The sequence below is a fragment of the Pecten maximus genome, chromosome 13 (assembly GCF_902652985.1).
Source record: "Pecten maximus chromosome 13, xPecMax1.1, whole genome shotgun sequence".
NCBI classification, from domain to species: Eukaryota; Metazoa; Mollusca; class Bivalvia; order Pectinida; family Pectinidae; genus Pecten; species Pecten maximus.
The window spans coordinates 20,216,879-20,230,260 of record NC_047027.1 but is presented as its reverse complement, the minus strand read 5'-3'; the positions used below and the strand labels follow the sequence as shown (position 1 = coordinate 20,230,260).

The 13,382-nt window shown below is 38.8% G+C and overlaps 1 protein-coding gene across 1 annotated transcript; it reads right to left on the bottom strand.

Annotated features, from left to right (window-relative positions):
* Positions 1–911: 911 nt before the first annotated feature.
* On the bottom strand, positions 912–7,672 carry LOC117340973 (pathogenesis-related protein 5-like). The gene is made up of 4 exons (XM_033902761.1): positions 7,613–7,672; positions 4,800–4,935; positions 2,069–2,424; positions 912–1,182 (listed from the first exon to the last, which is right to left on the bottom strand). Exons 2-4 carry the CDS (start codon positions 4,933–4,935, stop codon positions 949–951), a joined length of 726 nt encoding a protein of 241 aa, XP_033758652.1. The 5' UTR covers positions 7,613–7,672; the 3' UTR covers positions 912–948.
* Between the last annotated feature and the right edge of the window lie 5,710 nt (positions 7,673–13,382).

The window sequence follows — 13,382 nt, the reverse complement described above, 5'->3', positions numbered from 1 at the left end:
GATACGATAATTGGTAACTTAATACATTATTCCGTGTAGCAATTAATGTAGATTTAAGTGTGTTTATGTACAAAACCTTAATGTAGCGAGGTAAACCGTTGAAACATAAAATCAATCAGCTGTAAGCAGACTCTCATGACCCGGATGTTACTTTGATGTACAACAGGATCACTTCCGGTGTTCAATGGCGCATGGATTCTTACAGAAGTTTGCAAACAAAATTTGTTTCATACCCCGATAAAACTAAAAAAAAATTGACATCAATGCTTATAATTAATTTTTGAAAATGATTTTCTAATTTAAAACATGTTTTATGTACAATTTTACTGTTTTTAAATGGGATTCTTTTTCTCAAATCAATACGCAACGTCAATTGTCGTATTGTGACGTCACATTTTCCACGCCATTCTCGGAATTTCTTTCATAGAAGAATGAAAAGAATTTTTCGACCAATCACATTTGAGTATTTATCATGAAAACAAAGAAAAATTAATTATTTATCCCACAATTGACTCGACGCCATATTGCTAACTATGTAGGTCGCAGGCGCCCTCATTACCCTACGGTGCTCAACGGAGCGATAAGAAAAAAATACATTTATTTCTACAGATTACAGCTTACGATTTGTAAATAATGTATTCTTGCATTAAATATAACAGGTTTGGGGAAATATAATAAGCTTGGTTTTCTTGGTCTAAACTATGTAAGAAGAAAAGCATAATTATTTGATATTAAGTCTTTTCGGCCCATTGCGTTCCGTTTCGGGTGGTAGTTGTACTGTCACTTACAAATTGGCGGGTCAACGGTGTAAAATTTTGACCAGCGTTGTACAAATGTTATAACCATCAATTCAAAAACACTCTCGTCTGAAATGTCAAAAAAGGTAATTTGAAATACAAATATAGCAAACATGTTAGTGAAATTGTTAAACTTTTATTACAAAATAAATTAACAAAATCTGACAGTGTAGGCGGTTTTTGGTCTTCCTCTGCATGTGAATGTGCTTTTATGGTCATCGTAGGCGTAGCTGTAGGCTTCAGGACATCTTCCTTTAAAGAATCTTGCGCCAGGGAATGATGGGCATGTCTGTGGTGTGTTGTGAGCATTTCGACAGCAGTAGTCGTCCCTTCCGGTCGCTTCACAGGCACTTTTGCATGCTACTACCTGGCCTCCGTAGTGTTGCTGCAAATAATTTGTATACTATATAATTGATCGTATTAATTTGGGATTCAACTGCGGTATATTCGTGGTCAATGACTATACAGCGAAAATAAACACCAACGAATATTCAAAACGTGCAAAACACGGACGTAGCCTGATATGAAAACAAAGAACATATTAATTGTTTAGTTTTCGGACCAATTAAAACATGGTAGTTCGGTGGCACAGTGGAATCAGACTTGCCAGTCACCCAGGCGACCTTGGTTCGATTACCCGATCGGATGTAAAATGATATTGGGCCACCTGTTCGACCACATGTGTTCCCCTGGGATACTCCGGTTTCTTCTCACTGTAACACCCCTCGCACACTTTCATCCGTGCCAATAAGAGTGATTAGAATAGATTGATATAACTTGTTTCCCAACTATTGTAAAATAAATAAAGTCTAAGCAAGAAATATCTTTAAAAAATTAAACGGCATAATTTTAATGCTGGTGGTTATAATGTAAAACTGCTGGTGTAATAAATCAACGAACTAATGCGTTTCAGTACGGATAACAAAATTAGATCAGTTTGAATCATTTTTGGTGATAAAAAGACTGCATTTGAATGAGGAACATAATTTCATTAATGTGTCATTTGAGATACATCCTCTTATTCAGCTTGTATTCTTAACTTTGTTTCGTTTTTAACAGTATATCTACATTTTGCATTTACCTCTACATTGACCAATCACATACTTCATCTTGACCAGTAACGCCACCTGGCGCGTCATATCCGGGACCAAAAGAATATTATACGGCTATGCCGAAAAAAGTACATCCTTTAAAAAAAAATTACTGGAGTTTTACTCATTTTAACGTATTGCTTAAAAAAATATCATATTCCTGCAATTAGACCAACTGACCTGCTGTTCCCCGGGGCAGCCTTGGTTGAGGTCGGAGTAACACCCTGCTCGGGCACAATAGTACGTCCCGTGGTGATTGGTGTCATATGTCCCACTCACGGGAATAATGGTCATCATTAGGTTAAAGCCGTCCACGAGACTCAGGTCATAATAGTCTTCCTCTCCCCAACCGTCCAGAGTGAACTCGGCTAACGTTGCTGGAGGTCGGCCTGTCCGGCCATTACACTGTAGGCCCCCGCAGTCACCAGTCTGACACTGTCCAGACTCCGTACAGTGGGTCCGTCCCCAAATACGACCGTTCCAGTGATCCACGACGGTGAACTGTCTGCGGTCTCCTGGGTTCATTTTCCACCCACCTTTAACAATAATGTACAAAATATTGTATTCTCTGTGTGTGAATAAACATATATGTGAAGGTATGAGGGTTTTATCGGGTTCCTTCCGGCATCCAAGTTGTTTCACCCTCAAATCAAGTCTTCACACTTCAAACTTCAAACTTTATTTCATTTCTTTTCACAAGATTAGATGTACAGAGAAAAAAACATATTCACAACATCCAGCTCTGTTACATATATTGCTTGCTTAAATTGTAGCGCGCGCGCGCTAAACATTTAGCAACTGTGATTTGACGCACAATTCTTAAACTGTACTTGCGTGGTCTCAATTATCTCCAATATCACTTAAATGATATCACTGCTATGGCATTATGTTCAAATAACTGGTTTCAATCTGAATTATGTATCCACCTTTCCCAGACACTACGATCTGTCGCGCACTAGAGAAACAATTTGGATAGCGTGGTTATGCAGTTGATCCCATTTATTTTCAAGTCAGGTTTGGGAATGGAAGCTCGGCCGCCTAAATTAAAGTATGAAGTATATGTGCCACTTCGCTACATGGCCTTGATGTCTTTAGTTTGGGATATTGTAACTAACATCACTTACTGACTTATTGAAACATTTGAGTTTATTACACAACCATTATAACTCACCCATGTCCCGCTTGTCCTGATATTGTATAACGGTATATGTTATTTTGTTAATTCTGATATGCTTGTCTGGGAACAAGTTTCGGTTTTGAGTCCCTGTTCCGGTTGTGATTTACCGTCAAATATAAAATATCTATAATATGACCGGATTTATATTGACCCATGTTACTTAGAATATAAGAATACAAATAAAACTTGAAAAAAACAAAAACAAAAAAAAACATGGTGTGAATCCTGAATCTAAGCATGCAATAAGGATAAAAAAGGGCGCTCGGGGACTTAAGTCGTGGAGTATTCAAGCCTATAAAGTGTCCACCAGTCTATAAAGTACCCACCAGCCTATAAAGTACCCACCAGTCTATAAAGTATCCACCAGCCTATCAAGTATCCACCAGCCTATAAAGTATCCACCAGCCTATCAAGTATCCACCAGCCTATAAAGTATCCACCAGCCTATAAAGTACCCACCAGTCTATAAAGTGTCCACCAGCCTATAAAGTATCCACCAGCCTATAAAGTACCCACCAGCCTATAAAGTATCCACCAGCCTATAAAGTATCCACCAGCCTATAAAGTACCCACCAGCCTATAAAGTATCCACCAGCCTATAAAGTACCCACCAGCCTATAAAGTATCCACCAGTCTATAAAGTACCCACCAGCCTATAAAGTGTCCACCAGCCTATAAAGTGTCCACCAGCCTATAAAGTATCCACCAGCCTATAAAGTACCACCAGCCTATAAAGTACCCACCAGCGTATAAAGTACCCATCAGCCTATAAAGTATCCACCAGCCTATAAAGTATCCTACCAGCCTATAAAGTACCCACCAGCCTATCAAGTATCCACCAGCCTATAAAGTGTCCACCAGTCTATACAGTATCCACCAGCCTATAAAGTACCCACCAGCCTATAAAGTATCCACCAGCCTATAAAGTATCCTACCGCCTATAAAGTACCCACCAGCCTATAAAGTACCCACCAGCCTATACAGTATCCACCAGCCTATAAAGTACCCACCAGCCTATAAAGTATCCACCAGTCTATAAAGTATCCACCAGCCTATAAAGTACCCACCAGTCTATAAAGTACCCACCAGCCTATAAAGTATCCACCAGCCTATAAAGTATCCACCAGCCTATAAAGTATCCACCAGCCTATAAAGTATCCACCAGCCTATAAAGTATCCTACCGCCTATCAAGTATCCACCAGCCTATAAAGTATCCACCAGCCTATAAAGTACCCACCAGTCTATACCGTATCCACCAGCCTATAAAGTATCCACCAGCCTATAAAGTACCAACCAGCCTATAAAGTACCCACCAGCCTATAAAGTACCCACCATCCTATAAAGTACCCACCAGTCTATAAAGTACCACCAGCCTATAAAGTACCCACCAGTCTATAAAGTACCCACCAGCCTATAAAGTATCCACCAGCCTATAAAGTATCCACCAGCCTATAAAGTACCCACCAGTCTATAAAGTACCACCAGCCTATAAAGTACCCACCAGTCTATAAAGTACACTTGTATACACCTATAAACCTTACTACATGTATGTAGCATTCTCAAAGGTTTGCACGAAAGACACACACATTAGATATAAATTTGGTAATAACTTATTGATAAAATTTTCCATTTGTCAACTAATGAATATAAAAAGGCATCATATAGACATTGTAAGGATTTTAGATAGATATAGTATCTTAATGATCGTGACGTAATGGTAGCTGACTCCATACCTCCTAGCGGTGTCTGGCCATTGTTTCCGAAGGCAGCGGCCCACACTGGATAGGAACAGTGGTTCTCAACGTAGAACTGATGTGACGCGGAACACACCGCCACAGTGGTCACAATGAGGAAGAGAAAGGCAAGCATCTGAAATCGAACATGAAGAATGAAAAGGGTTTCTTATTTTTATCAAGTAACTGGCGCCCGTTATACCATGTAATACCGCAATGTTTTATAACACCATTAATATTGTGCTTTCACAGATATTTTGACGTCATAATCAATATGTGACGTCACGCGATTGTCTTTGTAGAAAAAAAAATCATACAGTTTAAGAGAAAATTCTGCCTAAAATCAATTTGAGAGTTTTTATTTACTATCTCATACAGTGTTAAATGTTAAACCCATCACTACGCTGTATGTGGAATTTATTACATAAAAAAATAAAAATGGCGTCAGAACTGTGATAACCGTAAAGGAAGATACATGTAGAAGAAAATAAAAATAAAATAAAAAAATATGTAACGACGATGTCACATTACACTCGAGGGTCAGGAGATTTATATACTTATGTACATACATGTACCACTCTCTCGTAAAAACTTGATAGTATAAACCACTGTAAAGGCAACACGTACTCAACATCTGTGGTAACATTAACCAAATTCAATTGCACAGTATTTGAAGATGCTACACTGCCTTTCTCCAGAATGCACAAATGTTTCAAACAAAAGAAAAATATTTCCGTCCAAGTCACGATTGCGTCTAAGAATGAACGTCATATACCAAATATAGAGATGCTGAACAACAGATTTGTTTGGTAGGTTAATGTCCCCATTTACGGCCGTGATCATTTTGAGGCGGGGTCTCCTTGTATTAGCTGGTGACTCCGGGATATCCCTCACTGAACAACATACAGGAGACCCAAGGCATGCCATCCAGGCCAATCAGGGTAAATTTTCTTACCCGAGAACACAACCACGACAGCACAGACGACAGCTATCACAGCCGGTGAACGATATAATTTCTTCTGTTGCAATTAATTTTTAATCCATATATTTACATCTCTTCCTTCTTCAGCTTAGTAAACTCTGACTGCGTAAACTTATCGTAAAGCAGTGACAAAAGGCTCAGCTGATTAATACGCGCGGGAATCGGTTACATAATCATGACGTCATCTCTTTGTGACGTCAACGGAACGTCAACTAAACGGCGCCATTTTCGAAGGACTGATTTACGCAATTTTAGGCTTTTCTCCTTTTTCTCGATGATCTCTGTACAAAAAGGTTATGTCAAGTGAGTGTTTTGTCAAAAACTAAACTGAAGATTGCGGAAACGAGCGAATATTGAACTTCTCCACGTGGTAAGCTAACAAGAAATGGCTGAAGCGTACAGCTCCTATAGAACATTTGACCACGTCACTTCACAATGTGTGTCAATACTTTGTTCATTTGTTTTGTTTGTTTGCTATTATTTAACGTCCTACTGTATTAAGAAACGCTGTGCTTGACAACCATAGTTAATGCGAGACGGAAATTATGGATTGTGGATATATTAATGAATTGAAAACGATTCAAATGTATAAGACAAAAATGTTTCTTTTTATTTGTAAACAATACTGTTGTCTTTACGTAGATTCACTCGAACTATATTATCTTAGCAACCACGACTGCCGTAGTTACCAACGCCGCAACACATCACGACTTTTATTTTCCTCGTACGGTATTTCGACGGATCGTTTGATGTAAATATATGCATTGAACAGTGTTTTTATTGCGTTTACGATGGTACATATCTGTATGACCGGAATGGCTAAGGCGCTCTATAGAATATGTCTTTATTGCATTTTTGCCAGTGAAATATAGAGATTTATCAAACTAATAAAACTTCATTTTCACTGCAGCGATTAGCAGTGAAAATATAAGATTTTGCAGTGAAATTATAAGTTTTCCGTTTTTGACCAAAGAAAGCATACCTTTGTATTCACTTCGTTGAAACTTGCCGGTTTTCCAATCGACGGCAGATAGATAAATTGGTTATTTTGCTGTATTTCTGAAATTTTCAGACTAGTTTTTGGCAAAATACTCACTTGACGTTAGCTAGTCATCCACAGATTCTCCTATAACAGCAGAAAACGCTTAAATTGCGTTGATCAGTCCTTTCAAAATGGCGTCGTCAAGTTGACGAGGAGTAAGTCACAAATAGATGACGTCATTACTGATTCCCGCACTTTTTGACACTATTAATTTTTCGATGTTTTTTATTTTGTTTTTAAGTTTATGAAATGCAATAAAAAAAAATTGAATGGTTTCCCGTTAAATATAACATATATTTCACTTGCATGACGGAATATTTCGATATTTTTCACTCGTAAAAATATCGATATCTGTCATACTCGTTCATACCAACGTAAACGCAATAAAACAAAAGTTCATTCCCTATTTGAATTTAAGACAGAATTATTAGGCTGTTTGTTAAAGCGTAAAGTATATTTTAACATTTGTTTTTGCATGAAATATTTAACAGAATATTCTTGTTTTGAATCGATCAAATAAGTAATCCTTGTCGGCAATGTAGATCCTTGAACGATCTCACAGAGACAAAATAACATTGGGCGTCAATGCATAAAATAAATAAATAAATAAATGAATGAATAAATAAATAAATAAATAAATAAATAAATAAATAAAAAAGCTTGGCCTGCCGTCAGATGGATACACAAGACAAAAGATGACGTCAATATGTAAAGGACAAATTCGGAACCTAAATGTCAAAACGATAACATAAACCGCAAAGTCTTAAATAATTATCAATTTGGTCTTACCGTGATTGGAGGCGTACCAATTGGACAGTATGTGTGGTAGATAATACCGTGTCCTTTATAGGAAATGCTTATCTTGGAAAGGTGATAAGATTTCTTTTACCTTCACCTTGTTTTTGAGGTCAGTTTGGTTAACGTCCTTCTATATACCGCGGTGGCCGAGTGGTTAAGGTGTCCCGACACTTTAACACTAGCCCTCCACCTCTGGGTTGCGAGTTCGAAACCTACGTGGGGCAGTTGCCAGGTACTGACCGTAGGCCGGTGGTTTTTCTCCGGGTACTCCGGCTTTCCTCTACCTCCAAAACCTGGCACGTCCTTATAAATGACCCTGGCTGTTAATAGGACGTTAAACAAAACAAACCAAACCTTCTATATACAGGTAAAATACCAACAGGACTCCGTCAATGTTACTGACGCCCACCTGTAGTAAACACTCAATATTTGACCGCCATAGATCACCAAAAAAATACGTTTTTTCTAAACAAATATTGAAAATTATGACATTTATTGAACTTTTTGGCTATTGCGCCTCCATATCCGGATTTGGACATGTGTTCCGACCTACTTTTAGTTTTTACACGTCGTTCCCTAGCTACCAATACTAAGGCCCTGCCTAACCGCACTAACTTAACACATGCACGTTTTGTCGTTAACCTGTCCTAGACGGACGGAATAACAATACTTGTGGATCTCATTTATTGACACTTAAACTGTATTGGACAGTAACTGGTGTGTCTTTTATACAATCCCCTGAACCCTGTACATACTTTTATCTTTGCCCTATATGTGATAAGCGTATTACTGATCTCAAATCAAAGCCTATACATTTCAAAACCACATACCATCATCGCTGATTAATTAATTGTAGGAGTTCATTAGTATCAAGAAAATTGTTATCCACGTTTTTCTAATCCGCGGACGTAGAGTTTGGGTAAACGCAGGAACCCGACTACGGTTATACTTTAAGTCCTTATTCTGCACTAGATGACAGACTTCCTACCCACACACAACTGTGCCTACGCTGTCCTCCCGCCCTTATCGAAAGTTTGAAAAGTTCAGAAGAAAAAGTACTGACTGGAACATACATTACTAAAGAAATAATTAACGATGATTCGTGAACACGAGTCAAAGTTGATTATTTCTTTTCTTCCATGTACTGTTTAGTTCTGAGATCTACCTCTTCCTGATAGAAAAACGGTAAAGAAACCCCGGGAAATGTGTCGCTACATGGCTGTTACAATTCAAATGAAACGTTTAATATTCAAAAGCTGACATCAATCCCAAGTCAGTTGACGGCAACGATACGAGAACTTTCGGGGATGTCGGCCAGCAATTCATGTATAAATGCTCTCCAAAGGTTGCCTGTGGAAATTGACCTTACAACATATTGTTTAGCAAAGTCTGGGTTGATAGAAATTAAAAATCTGGCAAAGAGCTTTCTCCGTTGTTTGTTTGTTTGTTTGTTTACAAATGGACGTTTTTTTTTGTTGTTTTTTTTGGGGGGGGGGGGGGGGGGGGGGGGATTGTAATAGCCGTGACTCACGAGCATGTATTATTGACACGAGAGTGGATTACTGGCAAATAATTACACGGTTTTCAAACCAATCAAAACTGGCGTTGCATAGCAATCGTGGTAGAATTGCTTTTTGTAAGGATTTCAATAAGATGTTTTGCTGGAGGAAAAAAAACTTGTAAATATAGATTTTTGATTATCATTAATACAGTAACTGATTTGGAGAGAGAAGAACAACCAGTCATACCATATGTTACTTCCCAACCGTCGCCATCATCAGTCACATTCATCCATCGTCGAGAGATCCAAACCCTATACTTGAACTCTGTCCGGATGGTGGGTCAACATGGATGATCAATTCCCAATCTCCGACGGTTGGCTTCCAGCTTCTTTCTCCTTGCCGCGACCACGGTCATCGTGCTGTCCGTTCTTCATCCTTCATCAACTATCTGAAGTCTTCTTTATTCCTCCTGTGATGTCGAGGATTCCGAATATCATCCAACACGATCTAGCCGGGAGTCCTCTGCAGTTTACCTCAACGGTGAAGTTCCACGCCTGCCAGGTTTTCAGCCGCACGCATCTGTCAATTCTGCTTCTGGAATTTCGAACTTGTAACTTTAAATTACCAAACGAATACGGAAGATGGAATAACATCCCCATGGAAAATAGAATATGTAGTCTCTGCAACCTAAATGAAATAGGAGACGATTTCCATTATTTATTCAATTGTAGCGATCAACACACATTACTTAACAAGAAAAAATATATACATATATGTATCTAGATACTTTTATGAAAAACGCAGTACATTCAAGTTAAATACCCTTTTTAATTTGTAGTAGATGATGAATTGAAATCACTTGTGAAATTAATTATACAAAAAAGTATACGACTCAACAATATTTAATTTAATCTCTTGCTTAACAAATGTATCCATGTCCTGTACAATTTTGTATGTATGTAATTCTCTATACTTTATATGTTTATAAGAATAAAATGTTGTCATTGTCATTGTCAATGGTAGAAGGTACATTGAAGACAAATTTTACAAGATAATAACAGTGTTGAGAAGAAATTGCGCGTACTTAATAATTTAATTTTAAACACTGTCTGAACAACATGCGGGGGTACATCGCCAGCCACCCAGAACAATTAGGGCAAAGTGTCGTTCTGTATTTTAAAAGGTGGTTACCGCCGAAGTAAATAACATTGATATGAAAATGGACAAATGAGTGTAAATTTAAGAATTTCTGTTCACTTATCAAATTTCACGTAAAAATGGATCCAGGGTCGGGCCAGCTTCCCCCACCTTTCCACTATTGCGGGAGTTCTGATATCAGTCGGCCCATATACGATTTTTTCGAAAAGGCCGATAAAATATCAGAGACCTTCGGAATAGTTTAAGCAGACACGGAGTGAAAATTGCGGTAGGCTCAGATGTATAGATTTTTATTTCCCGCTACTTGCATTGTACTTATCTGTATGTAGGTATTGACAAGCTGTCAGATGTTCAGTAATATTGACCCTATAGCGATAAGGTATGTGAGAGAACCATCACCTGGGGGCTATGTGAAAGCTGTGTTTCATAGGTCTTTGGATGACTAAACCAATGGCTGTACAGTATATAAATATATAAGATTATAAAGTTTGATACCACCGGAAGTAAACTCTCTTCCACAAGAAATAAATCTGAGGGGGAAAGCTTAACACTGATCCCCACCAACAACATGGCGATCCGTTCAGGTAAAAAACAACGCGCTAAATGTTTTTAACGCGTGTTTTTACGCGATTAACATTAATATAATGCGCTAATCCAAGAAACATTTCGCGTTAAATGCTAACCCGTTTACACTAGTTTCCAAACGATAATTTTAACGCGTTAAATATATCTTCATTTTTGGCACGAACGACCTTTCATGCAACAAATACTACAGTCTTCTGTTTAATCGACGACACAACTAAGCAAATCTAGGTTTTAAGAACAATATTTAACTGTTTGGGTGCGTATTGACATTATTCCCTTATGTCAACAAACATCGCGATGATTAGTTTATACTTCTGATTACTTAAACCGACATTGAGGAAATGTGTAAATATGTCAACACTCAACAACGCATCGATATATATATAGAGAATACATGGTCAGTGTCTTAAAATATAAGCTGTATTTTGGCGAGGGTAAAGAAAGACACAAGTGGCGAGCCTTGGCGAGCCACTAATACAGCTTATATTTTAAGACACTGACCATGTATTCTATTTATCCTGCAACAGACATAAAAGCAATCATCAGAAATAATCATTTTGAAGTGAAACGGTGTCAAAAATGACAGAAATATGTTCGCCTTTTAAACGTAGTTTCACTTTGAAGTAGGTCAGTCGAACTGACGCACGTGCTATGATTCCAAAATACAGCTGTTTTTCGTCAATGCCGTATACAGCAAAAATATATACGGTGGGTGTATTCCGACAATGCGGTGGCAGTTGCAGGATAAATATATATGTAAGTTAAGGCTGTGCCTGTCTGCATTCGTTGTGATAAGACTGAGTATATATTGGGCTGGTTTTCATTACTATAGCTACTTCCGGTTCCGGTTGAGCAATTGTATTTTCCTTTATGTTACGAATAAGCCCTTCCCATAAACCACACGTTTGATGTTAGATTAATATAAATAAAAGCTTGACCGCTTTTGCTACCCAACAAATAGCTTTTGGGCAGGTCTAATTGCATATACGAGCACACTAGTGCTCAAAAGACAGTAACCCCGATATTTATGGTGTACGGGGGAACCCCACCCTTAGGAATTCTCACCTTTTTGCACCTGAAATTCTACGTCATTCTATTTTAAGTAGGGGTACATTCGTTTGTTTTTCAAGTCTTAAGATATTACTCTTTATTCCGGGATAAAGGAAGTACATATTTATAATGTAACTCAAGAAAGGAGCTACAAACCTCAAAACCATTGTTTCTTCACGCACTTCGTTTCACCCTGGTAAAGCGTTTAACTTGAAAGCTGATGGGGATCGAGAAGGCTGGTATCTATTTAGATAAATACTCTCCTTCTTATTTTGTCAACATCTCCTATGAACTTTTCAAATAACTTCTTGTGTACCTGTTAAACGCGTCATCAAATCTTGCATTATCATATTTTTATCAATTCTCCCATCATTTCCTGTGTAAATTTACGTACCTTACAAGCATCGGTGTATATAGATAACTTAAACACAAAGGGGCGTCAGTAAAATGTGTTTTTAAACGGACGAGTGCATTAAAGGGTACCCATAGCCAAGGTCATATGAGGGCGGTGTCTGGAAGGGTACCCATAGCCAAGGTCATATGAGGGCGGGTGTGTGGAAGGGTACCCATAGCCAAGGTCATATGAGGGCGGGTGTCTGGAAGGGTACCCATAGCCAAGGTCATATGAGGGCGGGTGTCTGGAAGGATACCAATAGCCAAGGTCATATGAGGGCGGGTGTCTGGAAGGGTACCCATAGCCAAGGTCATATGAGGGCGGGTGCCTGGAAGGGTACCCATAGCCAAGGTCATATGAGGGCGGGTGTCCAAAAGGATACCTACATGGTCAAAGTCATATGGGGACAAGTGTCTGGAAGGGTACCCATAGTCAAGGTCATATGAGGACGAGTATCTAAAGGGATACCCACAACCAAGTACGTTTGTGTAATGGACATTGCCAAATGAAACACACAACACAGTGGCGTAGGAAGTCGTCAAAAAGTGGGGGGGGGCAAAATTTTTTTTAACCTTAAATTTTACGCACTAAACAAATCGTATGCCATCTCCGCAAAATTAGGCAATAATTATCATTTCAACATCCCATGATAATTTTGATAATTAATGTAGTACAAAATAAGTTATTTACGCAAATCAGGATATATTATTTATGGCAAAACATGAATCACCAGGCCCGGCCAGGATTTTCGAAAGGGCGGGTGGTCCAGTAATTTAGTAATAATGCGAGCGCCTTAGGCGCGAGCCGAGTTTTTTTTGCTTTTTTTTTTTTTGCTTTTTTTTTACGAGGGGTCTGAGGGGCCGCCTAGCGGGTCCAGGGCAGCGCCCTGATAGGGGGTTCAAGGGGGTCTAAGCCCTCCGCGGAAAATGAATATAGCACATTTCCAATAATTCGGGATCAGGCGCGGATCCAGGAGTTTTCGAAAGGGGGTCCAGTAATTAAGTTTGCGAGAGGTCTGGGGGCCGCCCAGCGGGTCCCAGGGTGGCGAAGCCCCCCTGTGGATCTGCAATCG

What these genes read in the sequence shown, in the direction of transcription:
- LOC117340973 (XM_033902761.1), bottom strand. Translation starts at nt 4,935, where the DNA reads ATGCTTGCCTTTCTCTTCCTCATTGTGACCACTGTGGCGGTGTGTTCC. An exon ending in TGGCCAGACACCGCTAGGAG is followed by an intron (nt 2,425 to 4,799) that starts GTATGGAGTCAG and finishes TTATTGTTAAAG; the next exon opens with GTGGGTGGAAAATGAACCCA. An exon ending in GCTGCCCCGGGGAACAGCAG is followed by an intron (nt 1,183 to 2,068) that starts GTCAGTTGGTCT and finishes AATTATTTGCAG; the next exon opens with CAACACTACGGAGGCCAGGT.